Source organism: Lynx canadensis, chromosome C1 (genome assembly GCF_007474595.2).
Source record: "Lynx canadensis isolate LIC74 chromosome C1, mLynCan4.pri.v2, whole genome shotgun sequence".
In the NCBI taxonomy this organism is placed as follows: domain Eukaryota; kingdom Metazoa; phylum Chordata; class Mammalia; order Carnivora; family Felidae; genus Lynx; species Lynx canadensis.
This window is the reverse complement of record NC_044310.1, coordinates 146,676,996-146,689,106: the sequence shown is the minus strand read 5'-3', so window position 1 is coordinate 146,689,106 and position 12,111 is coordinate 146,676,996. Positions and strand designations below refer to the sequence as shown.

At 38.4% G+C, this 12,111-nt stretch overlaps 1 protein-coding gene across 1 annotated transcript in view; it reads left to right on the top strand.

The window, feature by feature from the left end:
* Nucleotides 1-12,111, top strand: part of LOC115522385 (cytohesin 1 interacting protein) — a 33,311-nt gene that overhangs the window by 11,145 nt on the left and 10,055 nt on the right. Inside the window, exons 4-6 of the mRNA XM_030328198.1 lie at nucleotides 853-955; nucleotides 1,169-1,262; nucleotides 4,093-4,162. Coding sequence (XP_030184058.1) covers nucleotides 853-955; nucleotides 1,169-1,262; nucleotides 4,093-4,162 — 267 coding nt within the window. The remainder of the gene's footprint in view (nucleotides 1-852; nucleotides 956-1,168; nucleotides 1,263-4,092; nucleotides 4,163-12,111) is intronic.

Sequence of the window (12,111 nt, the reverse complement as noted above, 5' to 3'; positions counted from 1 at the left end):
GAATAACTTTAGGAATCAGATTACTCAACTCAGATACTGATTTTGATTCTAAATGGAACCAGGCTTCGTAACTTAAACGTGTGCAAAAGAAAAATATGTTTGTTATAGGTCACTGGGCCACTATATCGAGCAATATTTATGGAGTGTTCTTGGTACAATTTGAAACAAAAATAAAAACAAAACCAAGCGGCTTTTGACAAACTGAGGCAAGAGACGAAGCATAACTTTTTCTAATTTAGTTGAGTGACTAATGAACCGGTGAGTATTCAGGCAGGCATACCAGAGAGCACTTAGACAAGAAGGTAATCACGTCAATTATAGCACTTTTGAAAAAATACAGGGCAGATTGTCATTATTTGCAGAGCTCTGATTTAAAATAATTATTGTTGGCACATCTCCCTTCCTGGATGTGTACTGTTCCATATGCTCTTGTAATGAGTGCTTTAGCTTGGGAGAACCACACAGAGATTTTTCTCTTTGCTTTTTGGCTACTATTGTTTTTTCCCATTGGGAAATAAGAAACCTAATTTTTCTTAATAGATATGTAATAATGAGAGCATCAGGTGGTCTCTCAGGCTTGAAAATGGAAAAATCTTGAGTCAGTCTTATCCCACTTTTAGTCTCACCCTGGATTTTTTTTTTTTTTTTTTTTTTTTAATGAAAAGGATTGGCTACAGATTTCATCATAGAATCTCAGGACTGGTACCTTTGATTCAGTTTATATTCAAGAAAGCCTTTCCAATTGTTCTTTGTACTTTTACCTGTTCTGCTGCGTAATCAACACCCTTTTATTTTTTGACATGTAGATTTTGAATTTTTTGAATAATAATTACGTATCACTTGAATTTTTAGACTTACAGGCTCCAGAACCAGAACATGTGCTCTTCTGAGATGTGCACTCTGATTTGCAAAATACAGGAGGATAGCCCAGCCCACTACGCTGGCCTGCAAACTGGTAATTTATAACTTTGCTCATGTTGGGAATGATTTAAATAGCAAGAAAAGAAATCTTTATGCCACCGAAGGTCAGGATGTGATTGCTGCTTTGAATTTTCTTCCCTCTTTTATGTTGCTAAGGTTTGGGGCTTGCTTGTTTTGTTTTATTTGCATGTCAGGAGGGATTCTTCAAGCAAGTGTTTTAACACTCACTTTCCTTGGCATCTCCCAGGTGATGTCCTTGCAAATATCAATGGTGTGAGCACGGAAGGCTTTACCCACAAACAAGTCGTTGACCTGATCAGATCTTCAGGAAACGTGTTAACGTAACTATCCATCTGCTTCCCATGGGGCTTCAGAAATGTTATGGTCTCTCACAATGCCTGTTGAGTGAATGAATAGGCTTTTTGTTCAGGATCACAAGAAGGGAGGCAGTGCACCAAAGCTTTGGGATCGGGTACAGACGTGTATTATCAGTCCCGTTTGTTTCTCAAGGTTTCCTCAAACTTGAAAGTATTGTCAACATCTAAAGTCAGAGGATATCAATAGCCCCAACATCTGTGTGGGAGGGATGGCATTTAGAAAATTTATTTATTTATTTATCTTAATGTGAAATTCAACTAAACTGGCACCACATTCTCTTTGGATAGAGAGGAATTAGTCCAGCTTCCATGGTTGATATAATCTTGTGGTTAGAACAAATAAAAGGTCAGGAGGGCTGAGTTTTTTACTCTCACACCACAAGCCAATTGTTTTTCTCTTCTAGTGTTCCATTTAGCAGGAAGAAAACTCTGGTCAACCCTCCCTGCCCTGCGACACACACTCACACTTACTAATAGTCCAGACTTACTCATGGGAGAGTGTTCTCCCCAACTAGAGATTTGACTGAATTTTCTACCATACCATCCTTTAGAGCCTAATAAGACTTCAGTAATTAGTTAAAAGATGGAATTTCCTCAGTCATTCAAATGCTATTTATTGAGCAAATACTATGTTTCCAGCTTTGTGATATAGGCTTAGGAGAGACGAAGACAAGGACTCTTGTAGTGCTTTATTATCTGTGGAGGGAGATGGACAAGGAAAGCCTTCAAAATAAGTAATTTTGAAATTTCAACTTTTGGTTACTGCTATTAAGAAAGTAAAATGAGGAACGGGGTAGAATACTGAGTAAGAGGATTCTACCTGCGTTTAGAGGGATCTTGCCTGAGGAGGGGAAATCTGGGCTGAGACATAAAGAAAAAGAAGGGATGGTCATGTGAACTTCTGGTGAGAGCCTTTCAGGCAAAGAGAGAGGTCTGTGAATTCTCAAAATGGGCTTGGCATGTCCGAGAGATAGAGAAACAACCAGTGTGATGGGTGGTTGGTAGATTAGGGAGAATATAAGAAATGAAGGCAGGGAGTTGGCCAGGGGGCAGAGCATGGGTCTTGTCAGGCTAAGTAATTTAGGCATTTGTTCTGACGAAGGTGGGGTGTGTGTGCATTATCTCGCTCATCCTTCACAGCCACCTTGTGATGTTAGTTTTATTTCTATTTATAGATCAAGTGCCTGAAGCTTAAGTTAGGTGGAATTCAGATCAATGATATAGTAAGTGACGGGGCTAGGATTTGACCCCCCACTCTGGAAGCCAAGATCTGTTGTCTTCAGCTACCCCACAGCTGCTCATTGCAAAAGCTGCCAATAGAAAATCCCCTGGATGCTCTAAATTATTCTGGTCTGAAGCTTCAAAGATGTTCTTACTGTGTGTGGGACTCGTGATGGTCCAACTCTGTGGATCCTGTGAGTTCAGGGTAAAGGAGCTCTTTACTCCAGAGAAACTTGAATCTATATGGTTGGAGCCATATAGAATCCCAGGGAAAATGGTGGCAGTTAGAATCAGGAGGCTATGTTCCAAATGGTTGAAGTGGGTAGAACGCAGGTATGTAATTAAGGAGTAGTGGGTGGAGACAAATGGAAATTCAGACGTCAGGAAAATGAGAGACAACTGTATAAATACTGAAGAGGGTGACCAGTGTATTCCTGAGGTTTGGCACATAGACATTTATTGCTTGTTCAGCTCAGGTCAGCATTAAAGTTCCCACTGAAACAGATTCGTAGGGATCCTCACTCGTGACCAGAGACAAGACCATCCTAATGAGAAAGGAGACATCTTGGCTTTCATTATCATTTCATTATCTTGGGAACGATGCTATTAGAAATAGAGAAAAAATTCGTCTCCGTATTTAATGCTATTATTCCCCCATGACTTGAAAGATTTCCTGAATCTTAATAAATAGTTACAGCTTATTTGTCAGAAGGAATTTGAACCAATACTTTAAAAATATTTAGGTGTGTGACTAACACATGAAATTTGTTACCTTATTCAGATTGCTGACTTAGTAGTCAAAATAAAGGCCTCAACATGAGCCCACAAAACAAATCACTCAGGATAGAACACGTCCTTTTATTTTTAGAAAGGCATTTGGTATAGGGAGAAAAGAACAGCATCAAACTGATAATGCTAGGATTAAGGTTTATAAACTTAAATGGCTCCAAGATGTGAGAGTCATATGAAGGTTATTATCTCTTAGTGGTTTCGGTTCTGTTTGTTCGAGCTGCAAAATTAAGTCAATTTACAGAGTAAAGGTCCCTAGCATCCCAGGAAAGAAAGGATGTTTCCCTTTTCCAAGAAAGAGCATGTTGCTTCCACTGTTTGAAAATCCCTATTGCATGTTGGTTTCATTGCTGGACCCCTCATGCTAAGCAAGACTATCTAAATTCTGGCACACAGTAAATGCCCAGTAAATATTCACCAAATAGAATAGGTGATTCAGTCAGAGACCATAAGAATAGATTCCATTAGAGAACAACAATCATTGCCATACGCTGGCATCTATAAAGCGAGCCATCGGTTACAAGTTAAACAGTATCTTATCTTTCAACCTCTCTCTCTAGGGGACATTTTGTTTTTGTGTTGCTTTTGTTCCATTTTCTTTCTCTGAATATTGTCAGAAGATTCCGCCTAGGTGCAGATACTTGAAGTGCCATGGAAATAATAACATTTATGTTGCTTTTTTAAGTGTAGTCTGTGCTCAAAGTGGCATAATCTACAAGGATGCTACTTGTTTGAAAGAATCACTCATGCTGTTCCCTTCCCCCCTCCCTTTCTCTTAAAACAGGATAGAGACTCTTAATGGAACAATGATTCTCAAAAGAACAGAGCTGGAAGCAAAGCTACAAGTTTTAAAGGTAATTTAATTTAATACAGCGAGGTACCTTTTTCATCCTTGAATGTGTGAGTGGTAGAATAAAAATCTATTTGAGGGATTGAAATAGCCCTTGAAGATGAAATGTCATGATGAGTCTAAACTGCTGAATTATCAAGAGCCACACAATTACCTTTACAGGAATATTAAATTCCACAAGCCAGTGCAAATCACGTTCTTCCTTCCTCCTTCGGTGTTTTTGTGAGGCTCAGAAAAGCAACAGGAAGGCACATCACTTGAAGAACTTTTCATTCATGCACCTGTGATCTCTCTTGATTTACATTTTGTTTGGGGAAGAAACAAAGGAGGAGTTGCCGGTCTTTTCTTCATTTTTTCCCCCCATGTTGCCTGTTTGCAGGAGGGCCTAGAAGTTTTGTTTTTCCACTTTCCTCTTCTGTGTCTTTCTGTTCAGCCTCTTTCTTCCTCCAGAAATCATCTCCCTCTGCTCCTGTGGTTGTCCTTGAATCTACTTTCATTGGCCAACACGCAATCAACTCTGAAGCGGAAAAAAAAAAAAAATTAAGTTTCCAGGAGACAGTGCATATTGCAGGATGTTTAGATACAATTCCCTGGGATGGCTTTTTGGGGGTCTTGAAAATCTCAGTTTGCTAGATGGGTGAGGTTCTGCCAGGCCATGAAGTGCAGCCCTCACCCATGTGCATGTGAGTCATGGTCCTACAGATTGCAATGATCTCTTTATCCCAGAGATCTCCCCTGCATGGCAGTGAGGGGGCCAGTCTAAGCAGAGACCACACGGCCTACTACAGGCAGGTTGCTTGCCTGGACTGTGTTTAGCAAGAGCTGGTGTTTATTAATTTTCTTTGTGAAGCATGTACTTCTTTTCTTTTTAATGTTTATTCATTTTTGAAAGAACTAGAGAGAGCATGCACATGTGCGTGCCAGTGGGGGAGAGGCAGAGCTGGGGACAGAGGATCTGAAGCGGGCTCTGTGCTGACAGCAGAGGGCTCGATGTGGGTCTGGAACTCACGAACTGTGAGATCATGACCTGAGCCAAAGTTGGACGATTAACCAACTGAGCGCCCCTGAAGTGTGTACATTTTAATTTTTGCGCCCGTGAGGGTAGAGTTACTGTTTCTGTTTTATCTTGTATTCTTCCTCCCTCCCCCCACATCTAGTTCATCAATAACCTCTGTTTCCTTCTGTATCAACACTGATTTTGTACTCTTGTTATTGTACTTATTGCTGTATTTTGAGTTAATTTGTAAAATTTCTTTAAAAATTCCTCTGTTCAGATTATGATGGGAATTGACATTTATAGAATAAATATCAATTGACATCTTTATGGTTTTCACTTTTCCTACTTCAAACATAGGACTTGATCTTTTAAATCAGGTTTTTTGTGTACTTCAAAAATATTTTATAATTTCTTCATGCACTGCTGTATATCTTTTATTATGTTTATTCTTATGTACCTTCTAAGTTTTCTTGCTATAATAAATATGACCTTTTAACTGTAATTTATTTATGTTATTTATTTTTAGAGAGAGAGAGTGCACATGCATGAGTGGGAGAGAGGGGAAGAGAAGAGAGAGAGAGAGACAGAGAGAGAGAGAGAGAGAGACAGAGAGACAGAGAGAGAGAGATTGGATCCCAAGCAGGCTCTGTGCTGTCAGACCAGAGCCTGATGGGGGGCTTGATCCCATGAATCATGAGATCATGACCTGAGCTGAAATCAAGAGTTGGACGCTTAACTGAGCCACCCAGGCGCTCCAATATGATCTTTTACTTTTAAAAGATCTTTTAGGTTGTTGCTATTTATTTTTGTGTAAATAAAAAAAAAATAATGTTTATTTTTGAGAGAAAGAGAGAGAGAGAGATGGAAAGAGTGAGCAGGAGAGGAGCAGAGTGAGAGAGAGACACAGAATCTGAGCTGTCAGCACAGAACCTGACGCGGGGCTCAAACCCATAAACCGTGGGATCATGACCTGAACTGAAGTCAGATGCTTAGCCATCTGAGCTACCCAGGTGCCCCTGTGTAAATTTTAAATCCAGTAGTCTTGCTGAAGTCTCTTTATTCCAATATGTTTGTAGATTCTCTTAGATTTTTTTATTTAGACACAATATTATCTGCAGATACTGAAAGGTTTGGCCCTTTACTCCCTGATTATTCAAATATAGCTGATCCTTGAACAACAAAGGTTTGAAGTGCAAGGATTCAGCTTACTTTGTTGTAGGGGTACAGTATGTAACATAACATGCAAAATATGTGCTAACTGTTTATGTTATCATTAAGGCTTCCAGTCAACAGTAGGCTATTAGTAGTTAAGTTTTTAGGGAGTGCAGAGTTATATGTAGATTTTTTTACTGTGCAGGGGTCAGTGCCCCAACCCCCCCATGTTGTTCAAGAGTGATAATCTTCTTGTTCTTGACCTTAAAGGGAATGCCTCTAACATTTTATCATGAATATTTTGTATGTAATAAACAGTGCTTCATATTACATTTAGGTTTTTTTTTTGAGAGAGAGAGAGAGCATAAGTGCAAGTGGGGAGGGACAAAGGGAGAGGGAGAGGGAGAAGAGAGAATCTCAAGCAGGCCCCAGGCTCAGCATAGAACCCAATTCAGGGCTGGATCAAGTGTGAGATCATGACCTGAGCCGAAATCAAGAATCAGATCCTTAACTGACTGAGCCACCCAGGCTCCCCTATTTAGGTTTTAAAACTGTCAAAACTTAATTTGTTTTTGTAAAAGAGAGTATTCGTGAACATCTTTTTGTTGTTGTTGTTGTTGTTGTTGTTGTTGTTGTTGTTTTTGTTGTTAAATAAACCTGGCTTCTTTAACCTTTTGTAGAAAAAGGAAAGAAATGTACAAAATAAACTGGTGGTGTTATTTAAAGTATGACTGATCAAATAGGACTATATTTCACGGAATAAAGAATTCTCCTGTAAAAAACACGTTTCATGTTTCTAAGCAATTTCTGCTCCTTCAATGTTTTCTCTTGAAGTTTTAATATTCATACTTACCTAATTTTTTAAACGATGCATGAATTTCTTCAATATACCCATCCTCTCATAGAACATCGTAAGAACGTTAACATGTTTAAATGTCCATTTAAGACCCCATCTTTCTTATTATTGCTTGCCTTTGGAGAATTTTATCAACTTTTAGAAAGAAAAACTACAGGCTTCTGTTGCAGATATCTGGTAGTGAACAAATACACTCATACGTTGAATTGGCTTGCTTGCTGTTTTTTTCTGTTCCTTACCTCTGGGTTTACTTTCTTTTTTTGCCGTAGTACTTGCTTTTAGCAAGGGTAAGTAGGTCTTTCTTTGCCAAGAAAATCTTTCACTGCTACTGCTGAAGGAGAGTTTTGCGAGGTGACTGAATTATTCTTAGCTGATGCTCTGTCTCCTTAGCACTTTAAATGTATTGCGCCTTTGATATTTTTGTTTACGAAAGATCTCCTATTTTTTTATCCTTTGTAGGTAATCTGCACTTTCTATATTTTCTTCTAAAAGGTTTAAGGCTTTTCTTTTTTACACTTACATTCTGAATGCATCCAGAGTTAAGTTTTATATGGGGTTTGCGATGGGATTCTAATTTTCTCTGATTCTCATATGAATACTCAGTTCTCTCAGTACTACGTATTGTATAGTCCGTCTTTTCCCCCAACTGAACTGCAGAGAAGCCTCTGTTTTCAAGCACGTTTCATATATGCATGGATTTTCTTCTGGGCTCCGTATTCCGATCCATTGTTTATCTCAAACTCCGTTATTTTACCTTAAATATTGGTATTCCGTTGAGCAAAACGTCCAGGTTATTCTTGGTTCTTTGATCATCTATATAAATGTTAGAATCAGGTAGTCAAGTTCTGTAAGTACATTTTAGAATTTTGATTGATACCACATTTTATGTAGATAGCTCAATTTTAAAATGCTTGACATTTGTATGGTATTGAGTTTTCTTAGTGACAGACGATCTCGCCATTTTTTCGCCCATCCTCCCACTCCCCACCCCTCTGGCAACCACCAGTTCTCTGTATTTTTTGAATCTGTTTCTTTTTGTTTGTTTGTTTTGTTTGTTTGATTGATTGTGGAATTTTTTTGGATTCCACATAGGAGTGAAATCCTGTGCTATTTGTCTTCCCCTGTCTGATTTATTTCACTTAGATAATATCCTCTAGGTCCATCCATGCTGTCACAAATAGCAAGATTTTATTCTTTTTTGTGGATGAATAATATTCCACTGTTTATGGACACCATTTATCCATTTCTCTATTTATGGACACTTAGGATGCCTATATATCTTGGCTATTTCTTTTAAGTTTATTTATTTTTAGAGAGAGAAAGAGAGAGAGAGAGAGAACATACACTTGAGTGGGGGAGGGACAGAGAGAGGGGGAGAGAGCATATCCCAAGCAGGCTCCAAGCTGTTAGTGCGGAGCCCTACTTTGGGCTCGACCTCACGGACCGTGACATTATAGCCTGAGCCAAAATCAAGAGTGGGGCATTTAGCCAACTTAGCCACCCAGGCGCCTATTTTTAAATTTTTGAGAAAACTCCATACTGTTTTTCACAGTGGCTGCACCAATTTGCATTCCTACCAATAGTGCATGAAGTTTCTTTTGTCTCCACATACTCCCCAGTACTTCTTATTTCTTGGGTTTTTTATATTAGCCATTCTGACAGATGTAAATGATATCTCATTGTGGTTTTGATTTACATTTCCCTGATGATAACTGATGTTGAGTGTTTTTTTCATGTGTCTATTAGCCATCTGTATGTCTTCCTTGGAAAAAAATGTCTATTTAGGTCCTCTGCCCATTTTTAATGGGATTATTTGGGGCTTTTTGGTGTTGAATTATGGAAGTTCTTTACATATGTTGAATATTAACCCCTTGTTGCAGATATCATTTGCAAATATCTTCTCACATTCAGTTGCCTTTTTGCTTCATCGGTGGTTTCCTTTGCTGAGCAAAAGCTTTTAATTTTGTTGTAGCCCCATAATTTATTTTTGCTTTTGTTTCCCTTGCCTGAGGAGACATATCCAAAAATATGTTTTTAAGACCAATGTCCAAGAGATTACTACATATGTTTCCTTTTAGGAGTTTTATGGTTTCCTGTCTCATATTTAGGTCTTTAATCCATTTTGAGTTTATTTTTTATATGGTATAAGAAAGTGGTCCAGTTTCATTCTTTTGCATGTAGCTGTCCAGTTTTCCCAATTACTGAAAAGACTATTTTTTCCCCATTGTATGTTATTAACTCCTTTGTCATAGATTGATTAACCATATAAGTATGGGTTTGTTTCTGGGCTCTCTATCCTAGTCCATTGATCTATGTATCTATTTTTGTGCTGGTGTAATGTTTTGATTACTTTGGCTTTTTAGTTTATCTTGAAATCTGAGATTGTGATACCTCAAGTTCTGGTGTTCATTTTTAAGATTGTTTTGGCTATTTGGGTTCTTTTGTGGTTTCATACAAATTTTAGGATTATTGTAGTTCTTTTTTTTTTTTATTTTTTTAATGTTTATTTATTTTTGACAGAGAGACAGAGCATGAACGGGGGAGGGTCAGAGAGAGAGGGAGACACAGAATCCGAAAGAGGCTCTAGGCTCTGAGCTTTCAGCACAAAGCCCGACACGGGGCTCGAACTCATAGACTGCAAGATCATGACCTGAACCGAAGTCGGATGGTCAACTGACTGAGCCACCCAGGCGCCCCTTATTTTTTTTTTAATGTTTATTTATTTTTTCAGAGAGAGAGGGAGATAGAGCACAGACAGGGGAGGGGCAGAGAGAGAGGGAGACACAGAATCCAAAGCAGGCTCCAGGCTCTGGAGTCAGCACAGAGCCAATGCAGGGGCTCAAACCCACAAACCTGAGATCATGACCTGAGCCGAAGTCTTGTGCTTAATCGACTGAGCCACCCAGGCGCCCCAGGATTATTCCAGTTCTTTAAAAAATGCTATTCATGGAGCGCCTGGGTGGCTCAGTTTGTTGGGCATCTGACTTTGGCCTTAGGTCACCATCTCATGGTGCCTGGGTTCGAGCCCCATGTCAGGCTCTGTGCTGACAGTGTTGAGCCTGCTTTGGATTCTCTCTCCTTCTCTCTATGCCCCTCCTCGACTCATACTTCCTCTCTCTCAAAATAAATAAATAAACTTACAAAATACTGTTTGTCTTTTGATAGGGACTGTATTCTGTATTGACTCTTTAGGTTACTTTGGGTAGTATGGACATTTTAATGATATTAATTCTTCCAAAGGGTGGACATTGAATATATTTCCATTTGTTTGCATTGTCTTCAGTTTCTTTCATCAGTGTCTTACAGTTCTCAGAGTAGAAGTCTTTCACCTATTTGGTTAAATTTATTCCTAGATATTTTGTTCTTTTTGATGCAATTATAATCTGCTACTTCATTATTAGCGTATGGAAATGCAAGAGGTTTCGGTATTTTAATTTTGTCTCCTGCAACTTTACTGAGTTTGTTAGTGTTAATAGTTTTTGGTGGAATCTTTATGGTTTTCTATATATAGTGTCATACAAGCTGCAAATAATGACAGTTTTACTTCTTCCTTAACCAGTTTGGATTCCTTTTATTTCCTTGTATGTCTGATTATCATGCGAGGACTTCCACTCTGTTGAATCAAAGTGGTGAGAGTGGACATCGTGTCTTCTTCCTGATCTTAGAGGAAAAGTTTTCATAATCTTACCATTTTTAATTGTTTTCTTTATCTCTTTCAACAGAGTCTCATAATTTTACACAAGTAGATCCTGTATGTCTTTCGCTAGATGTATCCCTTTCTATGAATGACTTTTGTTTGTATTATAGTTTCTTTATAAAAAATAAACATTTGATTGAGGTTGATGTGTAGATACATAAAGTCAATTTTTATGCTGTCATTCAAACTATCTTGTTCAAACTATTGCTAAACTATATCATTTAAACAAATTATCTGTAGGTTATTTTGGGTTTTCTGTGAAGATAGTAACCGTTGAGAATAACAGTTTCTCTTTCTTCATTACATTGACTATAGCCTATAATATAGTGTTGAATAGAAACTATAATAATAGGCATCTTTGTTTTTTCTTGATTTTAAAGGGAATGCCCACTTGTTCCTATTAGGAACGAGCTCTCTCTATGAATATACTTTTCTGATTTGGGATGCGCCCTTCCATACCAAATTTACTGGTAGTTTTTATAGTGCTTGTGTATTAAATTTTATCAAACACTGCTTTCTGCATGTATTATTCTTGTTTATGTACTTCTAAATATTTTTTTTAATTTATTTATTATCAAGGGGCGCCTGGGTGGCTCAGTCGGTTAAGCATCCGACTTCGGCTCAAGTCATGATCTCACGGTCCGTGAGTTCGAGCCCCGCGTCGGGCTCTGTGCTGACCGCTCAGAGCCTGGAGCCTGTTTCAGATTCTGTGTCTCCCTCTCTCTCTGCCCCTCCCCCATTCATGCTCTGCCTCTCTCTGTCTCAAAAATAAATAAACGTTAAAAAAAAAAAGAATTAAAAAAAATAAATTTATTTATTATCAAGAGGCAGAAAGACACAGAGTGTGAGCAGGGGTGAGGCAGAGAGAAGGGGGAGGAGACACAGAATCCCAAGCAGGCTCCAGGCTCCGTGCTGTCAGCACAGAGCCTGATGCAGGGCTCGAACCCACAAACCTCGAGATCATGACCTGAGCTGAAGTCGGATGCTTAACCGACTGAGCCACCCAGCCACCTCCTGTTTATGTATTTTTTAAAAATCTGTCAATATGGCAAATGACATTTAAAGATTTTCTAATGTTAAACTACTCTTGCATTTCTAGAATAATGCAACCTAGTCATAATTTACAATCATTTTTTTATATAATTGTAGATTTGATTTGCTAATATATTCTTTAGGATTTTTGAAGGTAGCTTCATTTATAGGTAAAATGGCCTGCAGTTTTCTTTTCTCAAACGATCTTTCTTTAGTGTT